We start from the raw sequence: 24,215 nt of genomic DNA on the forward strand, positions 1-24,215 counted from the left end.
GTTTGTGGATGGGGTGCCAATCAAGCGGGATGCTTTGTCCTGGATGGAGTCAAGCTTCTTGAGTGTCGCTGGAGCTGCACTCGTCCAGGCAAGTAGGGAATATTCCATCGCACTCCTGACTTCTACCTTGTAAATGGTGGACAGGCTTTGGGGCATCAGGAGGTGAGTTACTCGCCACAGGATCCCTAGCCTCTGATCTTGTAGCCACAGTATTTATATGGCTAGTCCAGTTCAGTTTCTAATGTTGTAATCTTTATAAAGACCATAATACTGTTAATGCTTGACTTATAGCCCAAGGTTTCAAGCTTCATGTACAACTAAATCATACTTTGTTATATGTGATCTCTTTATAAATGGGCTTTAGAATATAACACCTATGGCGTAGAGATCCCAGAGTGAGTTCAGCAGCCTTTGTTACCCATGAATAGACTCACTGGATTTTTAAGAATTGACTGTTAATCAGAGATACATTTTTAAAAAGTATTTGTTTGTTTATTTATCTATGTTTAATTAATTAATTATCCAGGAGCTTGGGGGGCCGATAATTCTTTGTTGTTTTCTGCATGGCAACACCTTGGCCAATCAGAATCAACTTGCCAACCAATCAACACTCTTTCCTCCAATAATATAAATTGTAATCATTTGAAATTTGACATTCTTGCATGTGTCCTGATGAGTGCAAGACAAAAGGTTTTAGCAACATATCTCTCTTTTCAGCAATTTTGAAGAGACACATTTGTAGAGTAGAAATCTGGAGACTAACTTTGTGTTATCCTTTGATGTCTCTGCCTCTGTCTTTCTTAGCTCGGGTGGTTAGTATTCACATTTAGTTATCCTTTTCTTCAATTTATTTTGGAAAGACACTCTGCTCCTGATCATATTTGCATCAAGTCTTCCAAATTCTTATCTCGAATTTGTTTTCTGTGTTTTTGGAAAAATCGATGGTTATGGAAATAATTAATTGACATATATAGCTAAGCATGGTTTTCTGGTGTGGCAGGAAAATGTTTCCTCCTCTTAAGAGAATTAGGACTGCATTGTATCTCATTAGAACAGCCTGTGGGATACCTCATCTGTTCAAAAGTGACGGTAATCACCAAAAGGAGACAGTTTTAGTCATCACAGCATAAAATGACATGAGTTGGGGTCAAAAGTCTCTTATAAAGACAGGCATCCTGTTGACATTCCTAATATGTGATTTATACCTTCACTTGAAGGGTGGCAACTATTAACAATACGAATAATTAATGGTATTTTCACTCCAGTGTGAATATTCCAAAGCTTTATTTTACTGGAGTTCAAATACTAATGCCAGAACATATTAATATCTTGGCTGCTAGAAAATGATGGAAGGGCAGAAACAATTACAAAGGAGTTAAGGCGTTTCCATGATGTCCAGATTTAACCTTCAGCAGTGTTAAGAATGCAGAGATTGGACTAATGCCATTACAGTTTCCAATGCATTTTATAATGCTACATCTCAGCCCTTGCCTAATATTTGGGTGCCTGTCAGAAGTGACATAGACAAATGAATGTTGCAAGCACCATACTGCAAACCAGTGACACTGATGTTGTGGCTGGCAAATGTGTTGCAAGGTTTTTCATTTCTACAAGGAATGTAAGGCTAATATTTGGTATATATTGTATCAGAGATTTGCAATGGTGGAAAATGCTGCCTTTTAATACCTTACTTTTAAAATGCTCACATAAGAGCAGAACAAGGAAACTTGTTTTATGTAAAGATTGAATTGTTCTTATTTTTGTTGCTGCACTCTTAATGATGCAACTCCTACTTTCTATATTTCAATGCAGAATGCCAATGTGGTGAAGCTATTCCAGTTGATCATGTAAGAATCCATATTATTATTTTATGTTCAAATACTCAGATAAGATTTCAATCTACTTATTAATTAAAAATAACTTTTATACAGCCTTTACAATTTTCATGATGTCAGTGCTGAAGGATTAAATTGTCAGTCATTACGTGCTAGTTTTTAAAAAAATGCAACTATGTACACAATACATTAGTCTCTACAGGAAGATACTAAATTAACATGGTACTCATTATTTTATGAGTTAGGATGTGAATGGTTACTCTTGATGCTGCTTCACAGTTAATTCCCTAAGGGGCACTGTGAGAAATGGATGTTTTTTTAAATATAAGTTCAGAGTTTGTTTGGGTATCAAAGGGGAGTCAGAAGTGACAAGAAATATGTTTGCATCTTGCAGGAGTTCCATAGGTAAACAAGTAGTGGGGGTATTCTATTTTATTGACCCGAAAGCGAAAACAAGATAAAGGTATGAAAGATTTTATATTTGGAAGGATCTGAGTTTCAATGAGGTGTGAGAACAATAGAGCCTGAGATGAAAGGGGAAAAAAGATATTTTAGATTTGTTGTTTGAGCTATAGAAATAGCTGCTGTTGGGCTTGGAGCTGTTATCTCTGGGCTGGGAGGAGATGCAGTTTGAATCAACCATCCAGTCAAGCCAGAGAAATCATGGCTGCAACAAGCAGTCTTGTTCTGAGGTCTTGAAGTTCCATGGCAGAGTGGAAGAGAAATAGAAGTCATGTGGTATGCCTTTATTAAAGCTACAACAGTTTGCCTTAGATTTTATTATTGGATTTCATAGTTAAACATCTATAAGGGAGTGTTGCCTGGAAGGTGCAACTTAATTATGCAACTGCAATCTTGCGTGCTCAAGTTTTCTTTCATTCTTGCTAATAAAACTTTTACTTTTAATTTTTAAAATCCCAGAAGTATCACTGGATCTCCTACTGCCGAGATCAGTATATTTTCTTCTCATTTTCAGAATACAAAAAAAAAGGGTATGGCTTAAGCCAAGTTTCCCTCTGGGATTTGGTTTTCACAGCAATTAACATCGACTGTGGTCATTACAGCACACATGAGCAGGAAGGGGCAGAACCTGAGCTCCACAAACTTGCTTTCTCTTTTCTTCAGATGCCCCAGCAGAGTTAAAGAAACTTTAATGTCAAAGTTCCAGTGAGATCTCAGTGAGGGCTGGAATTCAAGTATTCCCTTCTAAATCTAATTTTCATTGCAATCTGCTATGCAATCCTGGTTTAATTAGCACTCAAAGTGACCCCCTCTTGTTCTATTGGAACTATCTTTACCTGTACAGCAGTGCCATTAACTGTGAGCCAGGCTGTCCACTCCAGCTGTTCCCTTTCCCCATGTAACCCATCACCACCCACCCCACCCCATTCTATTTGCCTGCTTCAGAGTTTCTCACCAATCACAGAGATGGAAACAAAATAGAGTGGAAATTACAGCTAATTGCTTTAACAAAAAACCTCCATTGTATTAGAGTGACCCTGAGCTCTCTGTGACCAAGCTGCCACTTGTAAGTCTTCTCCTCAGGGCTGCTCCCAGGGTACCATTTTGAAGCAGAGCAGGGGAGTTTTCCCCTCATCCGGACAAATGCAAGAATGTCAAATTTCAAATGATCACAACGATTTATAACAAAGGGGAAATGGGGGCTGCAATCAGAGTTATGTCCTGACCAGTATTTATCCCTTAATCGACATCACAAAAACAGATGAATTGGTCATTATCACGTTGCTGTTTGGGGGAGTTTGCTGGGCACATAAAAGTCGCTGTGTTTCTTACTTTACAACAGTGATGCACTTCAAAAGGTGCGTCATTGGCTGTAAATTGCTTTGAGATAACCGATGGTCACTATAGCAAGTTTTTCTTTCTTTTCATTCCCAGACCCACTTCCAATCCCACTTTGTATGATGCCAGATATAGAATTATATGTTCCAGCCGAATTCAATGCAAGTCCCAGGGACAATATCTGATCTTTCTCCTGAGCACTTTGTAGCCCTGTGGACTGAATATTGACCTTAGTGACCAGGCTTAGTTAGATCCACCATTTTTTTTTAGCAACAATGGTTGCTTAAGTGTTGCTGTGGTCCTACAAGGTTAAATCCTACAATCCATTCAAGATACGATGGCCCACTGCTTTGGATCGTACCACTTGGCGACTTGGCCAACAAGAAAAATTTGACTTGGTTTCAAATTCACTTTCCTCCGAATAGGAAGTCCATGGGTGGAATTTTCCCATCCTGCCCGTGGCTGGTTTCGTGGCGGGCGGGAGCGGAGGTTCTACCGACAGGCTAAAAGTCGGAAATCTACCGGCTTCAAAATAGCTTGCGATTCTCCTGATGGCGGGTCAGTTATCCTGCTGTTTCATGGCGGGAATGCCATTTACATTCATTACCATCTCATGAAAGCTCATTGCAACAGCTGCTTACTGGAATCTCATGGTGCCTTCCAATATTGCGTCACGCCAGCGGGAACTTACATCGATCTGAAACCCGTTTGAAAAGGAGTGGCATGCACACGTCGGACCTCAGTTCACTCGTGGCTTTGAGGTGAGTGCCTATCTGTCATAGCGCTGTGAGGAACGCCTCACTGCTGGAGCTGTAGGGTTGGTCTCTTTGCCGCTGTTGTCCAGAAGGACACCACTGCGCAGCGGCACTCATGCAGGGCTGCACTTTCAGGCACCGACCAGTATTGCGCCCGGGGATGGTGAGTGCAGGGTTGTTCTGCCCTGGTGTTTGGAAGGAAATCACAGTGCAGCGGTACTCAGGCAGAACTCCACTTTCAGAAAATTAGCATTTCGACTGGTGGTGGGGTGCGGGGGGGAGGGTGGGGATGATGAGCATAAGGGGAGCAATGAGGAAGGAAGGCTGTGCAAGAGGTGTGAGGAGAGAAGGGCAAACACACGACGGGCAATGGGGAAGGAGGGCTGTGCAAAGGGGGTACGGGGGCCACGATGGAAGGCAGAGGGGCAAGGAGGTGGAGGAGGGAGGGGAACAGTGGAAGGCAAACCCGAGAGGCGGAAAGCTGGAGCCCGACAAGGGTACATGAAACGCTGACAAACAAAGGGGTGAAAGGGGTAACACATGTATGAATGGGAGGGAATGTATGCAGGCTCTGGAATTGGAAGGAGGGAGTTTAGTGTAGCAAAGATGAATGGGTCGCACGGGGGGGTGGTGGGGGGGTGGGGGGGGTGGTGGTGGTGGTGTGGTTAGTGGGGTTGCGAGGGGAAGTGTAGTCTTCAGTCCTCAGGGGAGTGGTGAACTCTGTGAAAGTCAAAGTCCTTGGCCTGGGGCTTGCAGCCGGGAGCCACAGAGTACAGACACTCCAGGGGCTATGTGCAACTCAGAGTTAGAAGTCAAAGATTGGAGATAGTCCAGGGGTGCAGTGGCATGTTGCAAGAGGAATCATTGGGAGCACGGTGTACTCCAGCTGCAGGGAGGGGTGAGGCTGTGTGCTCTAGAGGATAAAAACGCACAGTTTGGTGTGCAGGGCTGTCTCACAGTCCCTGTGCTTGGGCTTGGCTGTTTCTGTACTGGGTTGCTGATGAAATGGTGATAGTAATTGGAGGCAATAGTTAGTGGCTTCACATCATAGTCGCTGCATCTCAAGAGTTACACACAGGAATGAAAAATTTGGAAATGCAGGCAATAGTTAAGGAAGCACAGCTGCATCCTATAAGGCATTCCATCAATGAAGGCCAGTCATGTGTTCAACAGATTTGGCATTCACAATGTCCCAATTGGGCATCCTCTCATTGACCATGAGCAGCTGATTGCTAATTATTTTGCCACATGTCAGAGATTGGAGCACTGAGCTACGTTAGGTTACACAGCTCATTTACACCTTATCATACCGCACTGGACTTCAGATGTTACACACCTGGGATGGCATCTTGGTCACCTCGATGTGTGCTAGCCTCTCAGGGATAAGGCTGCATCAGGCACCATGCATGTGGGGCAGAGAACACTAGAGACCATCGCTTGTTGCCATAGGTTTCATATTGTGAGCTTCAGTCTCCTGAACCTTTAATGTCTTAAATTTTTAATTTCAGAGAGAAGGTACAAGCAACAATGGATCCACAACTCGATGCTGCCTTTGTCAGAGTCCGAATGCAATGGAGGAGGTGAAGGGGAGAGAGAGCACAGCTCCAGCGGGAGGCCCTGCCTGAGGAGCATGGTCAAGGCCAGCAAGAGGGTCAGGAGGAGAGACCCAAACAACAGAGGTGACTTGCCAGACCTAGGGTATACTGTAGAAGGCTCTCGTATTTACAGATGAGAGAGAGGCAATGCCGCACATTCCATGTCTGTCCCAGGATCCGGTAGATCACATCTGCCACATTGTTCATGAAGACCTGACGCCCCATGAAGTCAGAGGCTATCCCCTGCCAGTGGAATTAAAAGTGACCGGCAAGCTCAACTTTCTTGCCTGTGGCTCCTTCCTTGGATCAACAGGGGACCTGTGCAGCATCTCACAGTCCACAACACACGGATGCACCAAGGAGGTCACAGATGCCCTTTACAACAAGGCACATCAGTATGCCAGGTTTGCTCTGGACAAAGATAGCCAGGCTGCAAGATTCACCGGCTTCACTGCTATCGCAGGCTTCCCATGAGTGTAGGGTGCAATCGACTGCACCCATGGGCATTGAGGGCTCCATGGCAGTAGCCCCTAACGTTTATAAACCGAAATGCTAACTGGTGTGTGATCATCAGGAGCACATAATGTACGTTTGTGCCAGGTACTCTGGCAGTGCCCATGACTCATACATCCTCAGTCACTCTCAGGTGCCTCAGATTTTCGAAGGACCTGAACGTCTGCAGGGATGGCTGCTTGGGGATGAGGGGTACCCACTGAAACGCTGGCCGATGACACCAGTGTGTCACCCTCAGGGTTGTTCCAAGGAGAAGCACAACACAGCTCCCAGCCCCACACGTTCCCTCATCGAGCAGACCATTGGCATTCTGAAGGTGTGCTTCAGATGTTTAGACCACTCAGGTGGCACTCTACAATCTACTCCTGATAGGGTACCCCGCATCATCGTGTGTTGTGCCCTTCAAAACCTGGCACAGCAAAGGGGTGATCCCCTGCCAGAGGCATACACAAAGGAGGATGAGAGCTCTTCGGAGGATGAAGATCAAGAGGGCCAGGAGCCTCAAGAAGGTGCTGAGGGTCAGGTTGAAGGTGCCAATGCCGTAGGGGAAGCAAGACGTGGGAGATGTGCCCATGGCACTTTAATCACTGCCAGGTTCCAGGAACAGTAAAGTGAAGGCAAGGTGGGTAATGGCCACAGTTCACCTGGTCCTCAAAGTCATTCCATTTTATCTCAAGAGATGTCCAACCAGTTGCACTTAGCATTCACACTTGCACCTTCTAGCCCCAACATTCAGCAGGCCATAATCTGTAAGAAGGTCAGCCAGGCCATCAGCATGTGCTTGCTCTGGGAAGTAAGAGTGCACTCAATGAGAATGATGCAGAAACTTCCTTGAAGCAGTCATCTCCACAAGAATGAGAAACTTCAGCGGGCAGTGAGATGAAGACATGGTTGGGAATCTGCTCCTGCCGCCATTTTATGCATTGCCACTAGCACTGGGGAGGCACAACTTGCGCTAATCCCGCAAGGCCACCCTCACACAGCGGGGCTTCCAGAGGAATGAGGGCTGCAAACAAATAAATCACTCACTTCCAATAAAGATATGAACACTTCTCTGTGACATCACACAAGGATGCGGGAACTTTCTTCACTGAGGTTCACATCACAGGAATGTGAATCTCACAAAGGGATATTGTCACTGACTAGGAGGATGAGTAAACCTTGAGATAAGAGGAGTCAATATTACATAATCACAGTGCCTTCTGTTGACCAAGACATTCACATTAACATTTAATTTATTTACAAAAGCGCAATATTTCAACAATTGTAGCACACCCATGACCCAAAAGTGATTTCAATATTTCTTGACTTTTCTAACCCTACCACAATGCCTGGGTGCAGCCCCGACATCCGCAGCAAAGGTGGAGGCAGCCTGCTGACTGCTACGTCCGACTGTCTGTGATGACCTTGGCAGACATCCTCTAGTGGCCCAAGGCCTGGAGGGCCCCAGCCTGACAAGGGTCTCCTGCTTAGGGGGCAGTTGCACCCTCCTCAGCCTGAACTGTTGGAGTGGATTGGGTCACAAGCAGAGGGGACTCTGAGTGGCTGGATACCCTTGGAACACCCTGAGAGGAGGCCGCCGGGGTGTCCGGCTGACGCTCATCCTCCCTGTGGGAGGACAAGGTGCCTCTCCCCATCTCCCCTGGACATTGATGGTGCCTACCCGTGCTTGCGGCCATGGATTCCACGCAAATCCGGCAGAATCTGCTGGACCAAGGTCTCCATGGCGGTTGTCAACCTTCCCATGGTGACCTCGAGGCGCTGCCATGTCGGGGCCACAACATCAGACATAAAGCAGATAGACTCCTCCCTCCTTCGCTCTGGTCTGCTGAGTGACTACCACATCTCTGCCCGCTGTTCTGCCGCCTGTCATTGCATCTCTAGCATGGAGTTGGCAGCAGCTTCCTGACTCAGAGTGAGCACGCGGCTAGTCTGCAGCAGCCCTCTGAAAGCGAGAGACCTGGGCTGTCCCTGCCTCTGATTGCTGCAAGGATGTGTCAATGATGTAAAAACAAAAAACTACTGCGGATGCTGGAAATCCAAAACAAAAAACAGAATTACCTGGAAAAACTCAGGAGGTCTGGCAGCATCGGCGGAGAAGAAAAGAGTTGACGTTTCGAGGACTCGAAACGTCAACTCTTTTCTTCTCCACCGATGCTGCCAGACCTGCTGAGTTTTTCCAGGTAATTCTGTTTTTGTGTCAATGATGTGTTCTCTAGTAGATGACCACGAGCCTAACCTAGAGCTATGCCCCGCCTAGGCATGTGTCTCCAAGCAAGTGGAGGGTGCGGGCGAGCGCTGTAATTCATCGGTGGTTTCTTCATGTCTCTTCATCTGACGTGGCCGGGAGGTTGGGACTGACGGTGGGCACCCTTGTGGACCTCGTTTTGGTTGATAAGCATGCAGATTACAGGATAACAAGTAACTCACTGTGATGAATGATGGAGATAAGATCTGTTCTAAGTTGCTGAGACAATCTGATCTCCGCTTCCCCACAGGAGCGATCCCTGTCCTCCCCAGCAATCTCAGCTGCAGTCTCCTCAAGTTCCATGACGGGTATGATATTGGCCGTGCCTCCCCAGGTCTGGGATTTTCCCACTAGCTTTGGGCAAGCCTGCCCTGGATGACAAGATAAGAAAGGCATGTGATGAGAAGGGATGTAGCATAGGATGGGAAAGATGCATGTCCCCTGTGTTTGGTGAGCCCGCCCCAGTGGGTCTGAGGATGGAGAGCGTGCAGCATGCTAGATGCGATGGTGGTGAGGTGCAAGTGTGTGAGAGACAGTCAGTGGTTATATGTGTCCCCCACTAATGGTTGTGTCAGATCCCTGAAGGGAGCACCCCTTTGAGTAGATGATGCAATGATGAGAGTTGGATATTGGAAGGAGTTGAAGGATGACTTACCCTGGTGGAGCGGATGAGATCATTCATCCTCTTCCTGCACTGGATGGTGTTGCGGCAGCGGTGAGCAGCCTGCTGACCTCTGCAGTGGCCTCCCAGGCTAAAGGGGGGAGGTTGGTATGCTTCCTGTACAGCACATTCCTATGCTGCCTCACTCCTCTAATCAATGCCTGAAGTGCGTTGTGGCTGAAGCGCTTCTTCTAGGTGCCGGACATCTCTGTGGCTTTCCTGGAAACGGGTGGGCTGGAGAGAGTGAAATGTGTGCGCTCAGGCGCCTTGACCCCGCCAGGTAACGGCAGGCGGATGGATCAGCTTCTAAACCACCAGGTGATTCAGGAGATTCTAGCCTGTGCATTACTAATGAGGCTTCAAGCAATTTCCTGCCATTACGAGCAGTGAAATACGCATCGCCAAACACACCCACCGTGGTACTTAGTCTCAAAAACAGAAAATTCGGCCTCATGATTCTATTGCTAGAATCCGTAAGCCATTTGCCCATTGAAACATTTACGGCTCATCCTGTTCCATTCCCTGCGTGTGTCTGTTTTACGCCTTTTTCCATTCCTTGTTAAATGCTGATCACTGACAATTTCTTCCAGTGTTGCAAAAGGACCTGCAAAGAAAAACATCCACTTGTCACAGGTGGTGCCTGACCTCCCAAATGTTTCTTGTACTTTCTGTTTCTCTTTCGGACATCCAGAAGCTGAGGTTTTCTGCTTGATGTCTATGATCAGATCAGTGGTGCAGCTTCACCATTCCTGGTGGTGAGAGAAGTTAAGTTGATAACTAGCTAAGCATTTGTTTTATTGACAGTGTGGAAAACCGGTGCAAGTTGCTCGTTGCCCTAATTGTCGTGAGCAAATTGGTGGACAGAATCACAGAGCTGTTCCTGGATTTACTCTTGCAGCAAGGTATATGTATTTCTCTTTCACGATTCTAGCTGCTTTGTTAATAAACTGTAACCCTGCATTGTACATGGTGGTTGTGCTGATGCAAAACTGGTTGTGCAAAGCCATGCCAAAGTACGTTGTGAATGCCAACTGAGCTCCATCCCCACCCCAATCTGCCCCACTGGCAGTGGTGGGAAACAGCAGACGAGGCTGAGGGAATGGCACTGTCCAATCTCACTAATGATCAGCCAGCAGCTTTGTAATTTACATTGCAAATACTGGGAATAGGGGAAAGGTAGCCCGACACTGACCTCTCCAGTTATACTTTTGGAGAAGAGAAAAATAGGGTGAATTCTGCTGCACAATAAGACACTGCTGGAAGGCACTTCTGACCGCTAAAGACAGCAGTGCAATGCCAGCAGACACAATTAGTTTTGAGCGAAATCTGAACTGGCCCTGAATGGTAGATAAGAGTTCGACCAGTGCTGGAAGCGGCTTAATTCACTTTTGGCCACCTCCTGCAGTAGAGCAGAACCCCAGGAATCTCGTGCTCAACCAGCCTATGGTTCTTTTCTAGTCACGGTGATCAAACCCAGAGTGGTCACATCTTGGGACCTGCCTCAAAGAGAAATAAAGTTGTTGCCCCCGATCAACAGATGACTCCTGTTGCTTTCTTGTTACTGCGAGCACTGACGCATGTGTCAATGATGCTCGGGGCAATTCATCATCATCAGGTAACTGGCTCTTTTTTTATGAAATTATTTGCATGTTTTACTGTGCAATAGTAGCATTTTAATATCTAAAAGAATGAAAAGCTTACATCGATAATGGATAAAACATTAAAAATCACATATCTGTGGACTTGCTGTCAACTTTTTCCATTATAAAGTTCTATATCCACATTTATGATGGAAACTGCATCAAATTTGTCTCTCTGTAATGACACACTTCCCCCAATAGAGACGCTGTTGTGCTATCACTGACAGGCGGGTATAATTACAGTCTGACTAATTTACAGCAACAGTTCCCATTAGCCCCACTGCTGTAACCCAGCTGCAAATAATAGCTGCTCCTGATCTTAACCCTCTGTGTTCAATGTCATGTGGGAGCAGCTAGTGTTATAATGTATAAGTATCATCAGTAATCGTTCTTTGCTTTTTTTAGCTCTTTTAAAATAGATGCTAGATCCCTCCGCTAAAATAGCGAACAAGAGAATTTCACATGAATGTGTCGTGTTCTTATCACATGGTATAAGTTCCAGTCTATCATATTTAATTTATCATCAACAATAAATTAAATTATGTGGCAACCACAGAAAGTGGTCACAGCAGGGCAATAAATTGTCATTTAAAATGTACCATTGTGGTCAGGGTTTTAAGTCCCTTGTTATTCAAAGATATGACTGATATAATTAAGACTCCTTATTTAAAAAAAGGTGAACATTCAAGATGCTTGCTTTATGAATACATTTTCTGTAAAGTTGTAACTACCAGAATTGTGTCTGTTTATTTCTTATGCAGATCATTGGAGAAATGATTAAATCACAGGTACCAAATGTGTCAGAGTTCCTGTGGCAGCATCTTGAAGTAGATCTGAATCAGCTTGGAAAGTCACTGGGGAAGAACATTGACGACACAGCCACCTGCATCCATTTGGTTATTGATGGCCTTCTGAATAAGCCTCAGGGTAATGGTAGCGTAGTCTTGTGCAGTACATTGAACTGTTTACTCATATCATCAACAGGTGCTGGGAACACATGAAGAGCCCTCAAAACTATATTGACTTGTGTCTCTTTAAAAAAGTCTTTTCATTTGAAACTTTCAATTGCTCCATAAACAAAGTGTAATTACTTGCTTTTGTTAAAAAGAGTGATTATCAAAGGTTTAAATCAGTTTATTTAAACATAGCATGAAAACATAACTGATGGAATGGTTGAGATGCAGTGACATTCAATCCCAACAAAACTTGTGTAGTCTCAGAGTGTGCTCCCGATATACAGCCCTTTGGTGCTGGGATCGGTGGGGGTGGTGGGGGGAGGGGGGTTGGGGGGTGGGGGGAGTTTGTGTTGAGGGTTGGTGGGGGCCTGCACCTGGGGTTCTGCAAGCAGAAGAAACTAACTTGATGGGATTCTTTGGACTCAGAATGGAATCCTGTATACCTCACCTCCTTCAAGATATCAGCCTCCAATTTTCGGACAGGCCATCAATAGTGCAGCCCAACACTGGGAGGCTCACCTTCAGTCAGCCTTGTCCCTTCGGACAACAGGTGCCCAGATAAAAGGCAGACGGAGTTTCTGCTCCCTGCTAGAGCTCCCAGGAACCCAGTGTGACCGCAGAGAAATTTCAGCCCCAAGATATTCATATCTGGAGATTTATCACGCATTATAAGGCTTAACCTTACAGAAACAAGTTGATGTGGACACGTTGCATGTGACAAAACATTACTTTACACAGCTTGGATTCAACTCAGAAAATGATTTAAAATTCCATAGGCTGACACAGTGCACTTTCAGGAATATTCATGTCAATTAGAATTCAGCCTTTCGATTGTACATTGCGCATCTTGCAAGTTTGCAGTTTAATTTATCTACCTGCATAATATGCATGGTTTCTATGCTAACAACTTAGAAACTAACTTTTGTTTTCAAGTAAAAGGACAATTGTTCCCCAAAAGTCTTCAAGAAAAAAACCTAAAGAGGGCAAGTTATTGGCTCATGGGAAATTCATATACATAGTGAACCTTGTACTGAATTATGCTCTTTCTGTGACATTGTTTGCCCAGAATACCGAGAAGTGTGGGATGAGGGCCTGTCGTCAAAGAAAACTAGAAATGCATGGGAGAGCCATTTCATCAAAGCTCTTATTTCTCCATTGTTAAAGGTTAGTTGAATTACTGTATGAAATGTTCCCTGCTGATGTCTTGGTGTGGTAAATGTGCTAATCATTACAACTCTGTTTTCATCATTTGAACTTTCAGAACTATTTTCAGTATATAAAGTGTAGCCAGCAATACCAGGGGAGACGTGGTGTAGTGGGAATGTCACTGGTCTAGTATTCCAGAGACCCAGCTAACACTCTTGGGACATGGATTCAAACCCCGCCATGGTAGCTGGTGGAATTTGAATTCAATTAATAAGACTGGAATATAAAGCTAGTCTCAGTAATGGTGACCATAGATATCATTGATTGTTATAGAAACCCAACTGGTTCACTAATGCCCTTTAGGGAAGGAAATCTGACATCCTTACCTGGTCTGGCCTAATGTGGTTGACTCTTAACTGTCCTCTGCAATGGCCTAGCAAGCCACTCAGTTCAAGAGCAATTAAGGATGGGCAACAAATGCTGGCCTTGCCAGTGATGCTCATATCCCATAAAAGAATAAAGAAAAAAAATAGAGTGCTCCTCACAATGCAGGGAGACAGGAGAGAGAGCTTTAAAGCAAAGATGGATAGGTCAGGGAGGAGCATGGGAAAAGTGGAGAAGACATGGCAAGGTTAGGATGAAGGCATGATTGCAAGGGAACTATATGAGGATATAGAACAAACTATTTCAAAATTAGCTTCAGCTCGTTGCATCTTTAAAGGAATCACTTTGTCAGTAACTTGGCTGCCTTGGGTCAGTGAGCCAATGGGGTATGGGTTCAAGCCGCACTTAGAGTCATGACAACATAATCTCGGCTGTTACTTCACTGAAGCATTGTGGGGGTATTTCCTTTGTGATAATATGTTAAACTGAGGCTCTGCCTGCACCTTAGATCGACATGAAAGATTGCATACAAAAGAAAATCAGAATATTATTCTTGGTCAATATTTATTCCTCAACCAACACCGCTAAAATGGACTATCTGGCCACTTATCTCATTGATGGCTGTGGGACCTTTCTGTGGGCAAATTGGTTGCCACATTTCCCTTTCATACAGCAATGTCTACACTTCAAAAATTACCTCATTAGCAATGACATGCTTTGTGATGTCCTGAGGACATGAAAGGCACTATATAAATGGTGGGTTTTTTTTATTTGTGTGAGATGAAGTGGCCAGGACACAAAACTAGCCAGATGCATCCAGATATTTGTTTACGTGTTGACCAACTTTGGGTAGTGAAATCAGCTGAAGTTAATTAGGTCAAAGATTGCTTGAACTAGTCTCTCATCAAAACATTAATATTAACAAGACTACAAATTAATTGGAGGTGGCTTTCATCTTCATAGCTTGGGCGGTAAACTGGGTGAGTGGATTGCCTGCCTTTTATAGAACCTATCTGGCCTTAATTTCATCAATTTAATTTATTTACCATTCAAGCAGTAAAAATATTATCAACTTTGACTCTGATGTTTGAACAATTAAAAGAATAATTGTCTCAACATTAATATCTGTGACATGATTACCTTGTCTATGACATAAATCACAACCCTACCTGCTCAACTTTAGTTCTCAATTAATGGTTGGGATCTATGTGGTTGCCCAAGAATTATGCCACCCTCATTCAAAGTTGCATTGTGACATCTACAGCTCTTTTACCCAAAGGTGTCATGCAAGGAACTGTGTAGGAAGTACAAGTTCTAGAGAAGAGCATTAGCACCTTGTTGACTCACTCTGTTTTGATTATATTTTTAATTTGTTGCTGTGTCTTACTCCTTCTGTTTATGATCTCACTTGTAAATAAATCCAAATGTTATTTTTAGCCTGTACACATTGGTCTGACAGTGTGACATTTATCACTTTGTGGAGAAGACAAGGAAGACAACCCAAGTGATTTCCATTACATTGTATATCATACCGAAGGGCAATTATTCGTCTTGGAGATGATATTGCAGACACAAAGTATTACGGGGGGGTGGGGGGGGTCATCAGTTTGTAGGATATTTAGTCTGCTTTCAGATACAACATCTTTTGCTGTGAATCCTAGATCCAAGAGTTTGGCAAATTTTATTCCATCTTAGATGTTGTTAAAATAGTTGTTATTGCTGAAAAAAGAGACATGTCAAGGCTTTTCGTCTTGCACTCATCGACATTTCTCTTTTTCTCAGCAATACTCAAGTTCTGTGCTACCAAAGATGTACACACACACATTGCACCTGTTTCAGCAAAACAAAATAAGTGACAGCCATTCGCTGACTCATTCCTCAGGGCAATGCCTTGACCAATCAGGGTCAAGTTGCCTGGTTTAAATTTCAAACAATGCTTGGCAGTTAACTGTCAGTCACCATCACTCATGGATTCTCCATGGCAATGCCTCTGCCAATCAGAGTCCACTTGCCAACCAATCAGCACGGTCTTCTCATATAGTATAATTTTTTGTTTTCCTCTTCTATTTGGTATTCTTGTGAAGTGTCCTTATGAGAGCAAGATGAAAAACTTCAACATGTCTCTTTTTTCAGCAATACTCATGTTGTTAAAAATTGAATTTTGAGTTTAAGTGAAACCTACTCACCAAACAGTAAGTAGTTATTAAAATGTCTCCTCAGACAAAACTGTTAACGCTTCTAAACTGTGACTTACTGGTGAACTTTCAGGTTATGGAGCCAGTAAACAATGAAGCTTTCCCCTCTTTTTGTAATTCACAGGTTCTTGATGAGAGGTTGTCGGAGGTAGGTGAGCAGATGAGTTCGGATGACAGAATTGGTGGGAGTCCTGTTGTTAAGATGCTGTATGGCGATCCATCAGATTTGCTGAGCTTTCCTCGTGATGTTTTGGACTGTTCCTCTGCCTGGAAATGTCAACCTCGAATATGTGTAGAGAACTTCACGCACATTATAGAGCAAAAGGGTGGAAAGACGCTAACACCTATCCTGTGGCAATTTCTTCAAAAGGTATTTTCAGTGTTGTTCAGGAGTCACCCTTTATCAGCAGAATGGACCTTAACATAATGTGCCCTCTATAATAGGGCTCTGTTGACGTAACCCAGTGAGCGGCCAGTTCGTCTGGGAGTGGTTCCAGAGAGACTCGGCCAATACTGATGGCTGAGCCTCATTAACATACTTTTTTTTTATTCATTGGATGTGGACGTCGCTGGCTCGGCCAGCATTTATTGCACATCCCTAATTGCCCTTGTTCAGAGGGCCATTAAAAGTCAACCACAATGCTATGGATCTGGAGTCACATGTAGGCCAGACCAGGCCTGCCTGTCCTTTCCCCATCAGTGTTGACCCCCCCACCCACATCACATTCCACCTCCCCACCATCACCTACCAAATGTAACATTATTCAGCCTCATTTCTCCCTGAATTGTTATCCGTATGGAACTTTCACCTTGCTTTTTTCCTGGTGACTTCCATTAAGCCTCCCCAATGTCAAATTGAGGTTGCTTAAAAAGTCACATAGTCAGCACATTTAAAATGGTACACATTTCCAATAGGTAGTGTAGCATTTAACACCTTGCCCTCAAACTCATTTATTTGGTGTTATATAATGATTTTGCTAACTGGCACAGAGAAGCAAGATTTTCAGCTACTAGAAAAGTGATGACCTATGACCTATGGCTTAACTTGATTTCCTTACAAAATGATATGCATCCTGCCTTTTTTGTAGGCATGTTATATAACGCTGCTTAAGGATCTACCCAACCTTCTTGGACTTCAATATAAATTAATCAGGACATTCCAAAGTGCCTCAGATGTGAAATCAAAGACCATTTCCCAGTTCCTGCAGCAAATGGCTTCAGGTAAAATGTTAGTTTTTTTTGCTAACAGTGTTGAGCTGTGGAGAAGCTCATTTACTGTGAAAGCAGTGGGAGTGTATGACAGAAAGCTATACAAAAGTTGAAATCCTTTGACGAAATAAGTTGCTGCTGTTTCTAATCTATATAATGGCTGTCTCTGAGATAATGAAAAGAAGGGAAATTAAAGAGAATGTAGGTGTAGGGCAATTCAGCATAGATGACAAGTGGTTTTATTAATCTATTTACAGACACTTGATTTATTCTTGTTTCATTTTTGTGTTTCTAGATCAACAGGGCCAAAGGCATAGCTTTGAGAAAAGGATCAAGATTTTCTTACAGCTCTGGAATCAGCTGCGTTTGATCCTGGCAGAAAACGGTGGGTGTATTGCGGCTGTTGTATCCACTTTTCATTGGATCCATTTTCCTGTTGGATCCATCTTATTTAGTAACACCATTCTGCTGTGGTATCTGACCATTTTTCACACCAGTCTTCTACTTGCCAATGCAGCAGATGGCTGCAGAATTTTACACAATGTCTTCAGTCTCTGAGGTTTTTGCTTAAATCCCGAAGTGCCTCATATATCCATGTCGCAGCATATATCATATTGGAAATTTCTGACATTACGTACTCCTTCTCAGACATATTTTTGGCTGAAGGAGAACAGGAAGTGAACATGGCTTGGCTCAGAACAAGACAAACTGATATGTGTCCATTCTGTAGAGCTGGGCTGTCTGCAATATTTGCTGCGTTTAATGAGAATCACGCTGTTAAAACCATCTCAGTGTGGAGCTGGTTCTCTAGTGGTTCAGCTTAACTGGGATTCTGTGGTAGGCCATGGAAGTGCAGTTAAATGAAGAATGGAGAACCTTTGTGCTCATCAGATTTATAGTAAGCTTTTTGATTCAGAGAAAGTTAGAATAGATAGACATTAAAACATGCTGCATGGTTGAAAATGAAAAACCGTTTAGTACGCCAAATAATAGTGCCATTTAGGCCCATATTGAATGCTATGCATTAAACTACCACCTTTCTGCCTTGCTACCATGTCCATATCCCCATCTTGTTGAGTTAGGAATCAGCCCATTCCATTTTTTAAACTACTTCAATCTGGTCCCCAATCATTGCACAAAATAACAATTTGTCTCATAGGTTGAATGGGTTGGTAGGTCTCATAGGTCAACCTGTTTGAGGATGCTACTCACAGTTGCGTTTAGCTCAGTGGAAAACTATGTCTGCGAGCTCGCTCCTGCTTGCACTCAGTTATTGTAGTAATATCAAGGCCAACATGTTCCCCTCAGAGCTACAAGAGGGTTTAACAAACTCAGCAGAGTTGTATGTCTCTGTTTCACTTATATTTTCAAATTCTTGTTTTCCAGATCTGAAAATTCCAAAAGAGCTGTGTCAGAAGGACTTAACGCTTGAAAGTCCCATTGAAATTTTGTTACCTCAACCACAGGGTCCAGGCCTTTGCGCGACTGCACTCAGCAAGTTTCTCATTGAGATTCAAAATAATCTCATTGGAGCCATTAGCGATCACAAAAAGTAAGCACTTTCCTTGAGTGAATACTTGAAGATGAGGAACTGTAATGCTAAGGAAAAAAATCTTTCCTGATTGACACCCAGTCAGTGAATCTACATGCAAAGATTAGTCGCAATGCTTGTCCAACATTTCCCAGACATTATGCTTCAGTCAGTGAAGTTCGGTCGTTAATGTGTTTCCATAAGTATTATAATTTCCTCTTTCCTCATATAATATTTCAGAGTGAGATGTATGAATTATAGAATGTATGCTTTTATTTCTAATAGATCTTCCATCAGCCCCGAAGAGATATCAGATGTACATGTAATTATTTGCGACCCTGATAAAGATTTCATTCCACTCGTTCTGTCAAATTGCCAGTACTCCCTGGAAAAAGGGCAAGAGACGATACGTGAATATGATATTAAAAATATTGAGCGGCAGCTAATACGACTGTTCCTGAAAGAAAAACCACTCATAGTTGACTATGTAAGTATGTTTTTTGAAGATTCTTTTAACTTTATAGTGAACAGAACCAATTAGCATTTGCATTTTTTTTTTACAGAAAATTCCCAAATTTGTAGGGAGGCACGAAAGAGATTATTTAAGCATCTTCATGAAGCTGAAAGCAAAGATAACTCAAGTAAGTGTTTTCTTCAGGCAGAACAAATTCTACATTCTGGACATAAAATTGCAAGATATAATTCACAGCCAGATACATTCTATTCAATGTTAGTGTTTTAAAATAGTTTTATTGTAGATCTAGACAAGTAGGTTTTATCCAAAGCGGAGTTGCCTGCTACGGTATAGTGTCCCATTTAATAGCTCAAACAGACTGAGAAAGTTTTAGCTGGTGACAGGCAAAAAGGCAGCGTTTTAACACATTCCTGAACAAGACAAAGGGCCCACCACCAGGATCCTCTGGTCCTGCCGAAGTATCAAGTAAATTAGTTTTTATTGTTCCCAGAGCTGCTTCCATTCGTCCCTCTAAGGAACGCTTATTCTGCTGTACAATTCCAGCATTCAACAAGCGTGCGCTTAAATGAACCAAAATTGTGCTAATGAATAACAAAGCTCTGGCCTTTTCTGGCAGGAATGATGGCACCTAATTTGAGGGCCACCTAAAGTTGGTTGGAAGTTTCATTTTAGTCTTTCTGCTGCCTGATTCCTACTGAGAATCAGAGTGATGCAAAGCTCAGAATCAGGGCCATTAGACTTTAGTAGAAAAGATTGATAGCTGAGTGGATTATAAGGCAAACAAGTGGCTTTGTGTTATATTTTTGACTCACTTAGGCCTGAGACTGTATTGTGCTCACCCGACTCCCAAGAAGGACAAACATTGGCACATTTCTGTGCTGACATTTCATCTTCGCAGTCCCTGTTTTACATGCTCTGTGGGATTAATTAACATGTTTATTTAATAAAACATCAACCCAGGAATCTAATCCATGTATTGCTGAAAAAAGACATTTTGTCAAAGCTTTTCATCTTGCACTCATCAGGACAATCACAAGAATAACAATGTCAGGGGGAGCAACAACTTTATACTGTGTGAGAAGAAAGTGCTGATTGGAAAATGGACTCTGATTGGTAGAGGGGTTACCATGATGAATGCACCGGTTAATGGTGACTGACCGTTAACTGGCAAGCATTGCTTGAAATTTAAACAAGGCAACTTGACTCTGATTGGTCAAGGCATTGCCCTGAGGAAAGAACCAGCAAATGGCTATCACTTATTTTGTTTAGCTGAAACAGGCGCAGTGTGTATACATGTTCTTTCTGTTTGCAAAGAACACAGCCCTGTGTATTAATATATGTAGTTTCCAGTACATATATTAATACACAAGGCCCTGTTCTTTTTCAGCAATAATAAAGTTCTGTACTACCAAATGACTATAATCTAATGTGAAAAGTTTGCTGCATTTCCTATTGTGTTTTGTCACTCACACTGAATGGAGCTAACCTAGACTGACCCACTAATCACCTGATGGAAAAGTTGGAGAACAATAATTTAATGCATTGCCCTGTCAGCCTGTAAGGGATATTTTACGGTGTTGATTGCAGACCCATAATTAATGGGGCCTAGATCCCTTGGACAAGTGAAGTGGTCGGCCTTGTCTCTGCAGAACTGTGAATTGTGAATAGGTCTGGACCTAAAAGAGCAGGTTCAGGGCCTGAGAGACCCCCAGTGTGTTGGAGTTGTACATTTCTGACATCCTTGTGTCATTATCTTACACCTCTGCCTGTAGCCAAGTTACGTCTAACTGCTTGTCTAACCATTTATTCTTACTCTTCTTGTGGTTTTCTCCCTCTGGTTGGGTATTGAAAATTCGGCAGTTCTGACTGCCACATTCTAAACAGTATGACTGCGGTTTGGGAATAGTTGGGGAGAGAGGTACAACATTGTTAGGAACAATATAACTTAAGGTTTAATTTATAATTGTATTTGTGCATTAAGAATGGTAAAACATGGTTCTAATTTCATTTAGAGTTTTTTGTGAGCTTGGTGCCGGCAAGTCTGGAGGCCCTGTTGGTATGCATGCATTTTTAATGAGGTTTTAGGGTCTTTGATGTGAAGAGTTGGGTTACAAAGGAGTTAGTAGTTTAGTGAACTTAGGGAAAACATAAAATAGAAAAAATTGTTCCGTTGCATTGCCTCAGTTTCAGGGGTCAAGTGACACACACAGACACAGGAAAGACAAAAGCAGTTCAGAGTGTGTCTATCAGAAAGTGAAGGCAGGAATTCTAAGCGCTCTAGTAAGAAATCCTGCACGGCTGCTGGGGCATTAAGTTTAGGGAACTCGTGTGTTTGTCCAGAAATCTGCTGGAAGAAAACCGTTTGTAACTGGGCCAGCCCAAGCAATAAGCCTTGGTGTTAAGGTATTGGGACTCTTGCTTTTCCTGATATGTATCAATGATCTAGAAGTTGGTTTCAAAGTTTGCAGATGATATGAAGCTTGGGAGTTTTGTAAACTGCGAGGAGGACAATGTAGAACTTCAAAAGGACATAGACAAGTTGGTGGAGTGGGCAGATAGGTGGCAGATGAAGTCCAATGCGGAGAAGTGTGAGGTGATGCATTTTGGTAGGAAGAACATGGACAGACAACATAAAATAAGGGGTGAAATTTTGAAGGGGGTGCAGGAGCAGAAAGACCTGGGTGTATATGTGCATAGATCATTGAAGGTGGCAGGATAGGTGGAGAGAGCAGTTAATAAAGCACATAGTATCCTGGGCTTTATTAATAGGGGCATAGAGTACAAGAGCAAGGAGGTTATGTTGAATTTATTTAAGACACTCGTTAGACTTCAGTTGGAGTATTGTGTACAGTCCTGGGTGCCACACTGTAGGAAGGATGTGAACACGTTGGAGAGAATGCAGAAGAGATTTAAAAGAATGGTTCCAGGGATGAGAAACTTCAGTTGCGAAGATAGATTGGAGAGGCTGGGACTGTTCTTCTTGGAAAGAAGAGGGCTAAGAGGAGATTTGATAGAGATGTTCAAAATCATGAGGGGGCTGCACAGAATAGATAGGGAGAAGCTGTTCCTGCTCGTAAAAGGATCATGAACAAGAGGACAGAGGTTTAAAGGGATTTGCAATAGAAGCAAATGTGACGTGAGAAAAAACTTTTTCACACAACGAGTGGTTCGGGTCTGGAATGCACCGCCTGAAAGTGTGGTGGAGGCAGGTTCAATCAAGGCATTCAAGAGGGCATTAGATGATTATTTGAATAGAAACAATGTGCAGGGGTATGGGGAAAAGGCAGGGAAATGGCATTAAGTCATAATGCTCATTTGGAGAGCCAGTGCAGACACGATGGGCTGAATGGCCTCCTTCTGTGCCGTTAAAATTCTGTGATTCTATGATAGTGCGAGTTTAAAATCATTTTCTGGTGTATGTATTGAGATATTTCCAACCTTTTTGTCTGCTGTAATATGGTGCATTTTTCCTTGTTTAATAAATGTTTTATTCTTTATATTAAAAGTTCATCAGTAAACTCCTGTGAATTGGTTCAGTAACTTTCCTCCATGGTTTGTAAAAAAAACAAAGTTGGGATCTATCAAGCTAGGTTTCACTCTGGGACCTGACTTCTCCAGTATTAACATCACCTGGGATTGCAACAATACATATCAAACAAACCTCACCCAGTACCAGTACCAGCATCAAAGAGGCATCATTCCTCACTGTTCACTTGCAATTCTACCAATGTGCGCGAAAATAAACTGAGTGAACGACATTTATTCTTTCCTTTTCACCATTTTAGGAAATATTATCACATTCTGTCTGCACCGCAGTTACAACAGTGCTGAAATCCTACAGTGACATTTGTGATGCCCTGGACATCATTGAGATTGTGGTCGGATTCCTCGCTACTGCAGGAGGAACCCCAGACAACCAGCTTCTCTGCTATCTCAAGGATACTTTATTGATGGGTCGGCGAGCATTAGCCTGTGTCAGCAAGGTCTGTATAAACATAGTCACTATCAGCGTGATAGAACGTTGCTAGTGCTTGCGTGAGGTAAACCCTTACTTTCCAGCATTGCAACAATACTTGTCTTTTCAACTTTCAATTATTTATCAGCATCTTCCTTTATAGCCTTTCAATTCTACTTCATTTAATGAATTTCTTTAATAACTATTGGCTGTAATTGTCTAGTGTTTGGGTGAGGTTGGCACTGTTGTGAGAGTATAGTTGGAGTTTGCTCCACCTCATTTATCCAGATGCATTCTCTTCACATTTCCCACTTGCTCACCTTTCCCAACCCAATGTTGTCCAATAAAAATTACTTGACTAGCCACAGGTATGGCTATGGCGCCATCATTTAGCCGTATGCACCAATTTTAGTGAATAACACCTTGCACACACTACTGGTAAATGCACTTCAATTGAGTATATTTACATAACAAACATTGACCACTACTCAGTAACCAAGGAAATAAAGCACTCACAACAAGCAAAATAAACTCAGGTTGCTCTGATTTTTCATCTTGCCATTTGATCAACACATGCACAGAAAGGTTAAAGCACTCATGCATACACTGTGCAAATATGAGTACTGAGATCACATCATTCTGCAGCATGAGACCTGCAGTTATTTACGAATTGCACCATGTATGGGGACACTAATTTGGCTCCTGTCAGAATGGTGTTTTAATTTTTCAACGGTATTATATTAACAAATGGAATATTTTTGTTCTTTTCCGACTAGGCGTTTGAAGGATGCAAACTGAAGCACACACTGTCCCTCTGGCAACTGCTGTCTTCTTGGAAATCTGAGGTCATGCTGGGCACAAAGAAGGTGTGAATGTTAATACCCGTATTCGTGTTTAGCAGCATACCTATAAAACTGGAACAAAAGAGGTTTATGTGAATTAGAAAAGAGAATTGGTCTGATACATTAGAAAAGTTACCATTACAGGATGGAAAGTCACAAATTACTTCATAGCTATTCTAAACTTCGATTGTGTTTCACTCTTTACAAAATGTAATAATTGACTTTATTATTCTTTTGAGAGTGGCACCCCCCCCCCCCACTTTATTAAGATTTATTTTTCTCCTCCATCTCTTGGTTTTCATCCACTATCCCCAAGGGAGCAGATGGATGACTTGCTCTTAGATCTCTGTCATTGCCCCATTGATGGGTGCTTCTCTCTCTCTCTCTCTCTCTCTCTCACTCACCCCATCTCTCTCTCTCTCTCTCTCTCTCTCGCTCTCTCTCTCTCTCCTTATCCATTTTTCTCTCCTCCCTT

At 42.9% G+C, this 24,215-nt stretch overlaps 1 protein-coding gene across 1 annotated transcript in view; it reads left to right on the forward strand.

Moving 5' to 3' along the window:
- Window positions 1-24,215, forward strand: part of LOC144699829 (E3 ubiquitin-protein ligase rnf213-alpha-like) — a 158,955-nt gene that overhangs the window by 128,826 nt on the left and 5,914 nt on the right. The window contains exons 57-69 of the mRNA XM_078571116.1: window positions 1,813-1,847; window positions 10,212-10,309; window positions 10,866-11,022; window positions 11,809-11,980; window positions 13,070-13,167; window positions 15,853-16,098; window positions 16,817-16,949; window positions 17,233-17,322; window positions 18,324-18,489; window positions 18,754-18,955; window positions 19,032-19,109; window positions 22,729-22,926; window positions 23,675-23,764. Of these exons, the coding sequence (XP_078427242.1) occupies window positions 1,813-1,847; window positions 10,212-10,309; window positions 10,866-11,022; window positions 11,809-11,980; window positions 13,070-13,167; window positions 15,853-16,098; window positions 16,817-16,949; window positions 17,233-17,322; window positions 18,324-18,489; window positions 18,754-18,955; window positions 19,032-19,109; window positions 22,729-22,926; window positions 23,675-23,764 (1,763 nt within the window). The remainder of the gene's footprint in view (window positions 1-1,812; window positions 1,848-10,211; window positions 10,310-10,865; window positions 11,023-11,808; window positions 11,981-13,069; window positions 13,168-15,852; window positions 16,099-16,816; window positions 16,950-17,232; window positions 17,323-18,323; window positions 18,490-18,753; window positions 18,956-19,031; window positions 19,110-22,728; window positions 22,927-23,674; window positions 23,765-24,215) is intronic.

Source organism: Cetorhinus maximus, chromosome 24 (genome assembly GCF_964194155.1).
Source record: "Cetorhinus maximus chromosome 24, sCetMax3.hap1.1, whole genome shotgun sequence".
Classification (NCBI taxonomy): domain Eukaryota; kingdom Metazoa; phylum Chordata; class Chondrichthyes; order Lamniformes; family Cetorhinidae; genus Cetorhinus; species Cetorhinus maximus.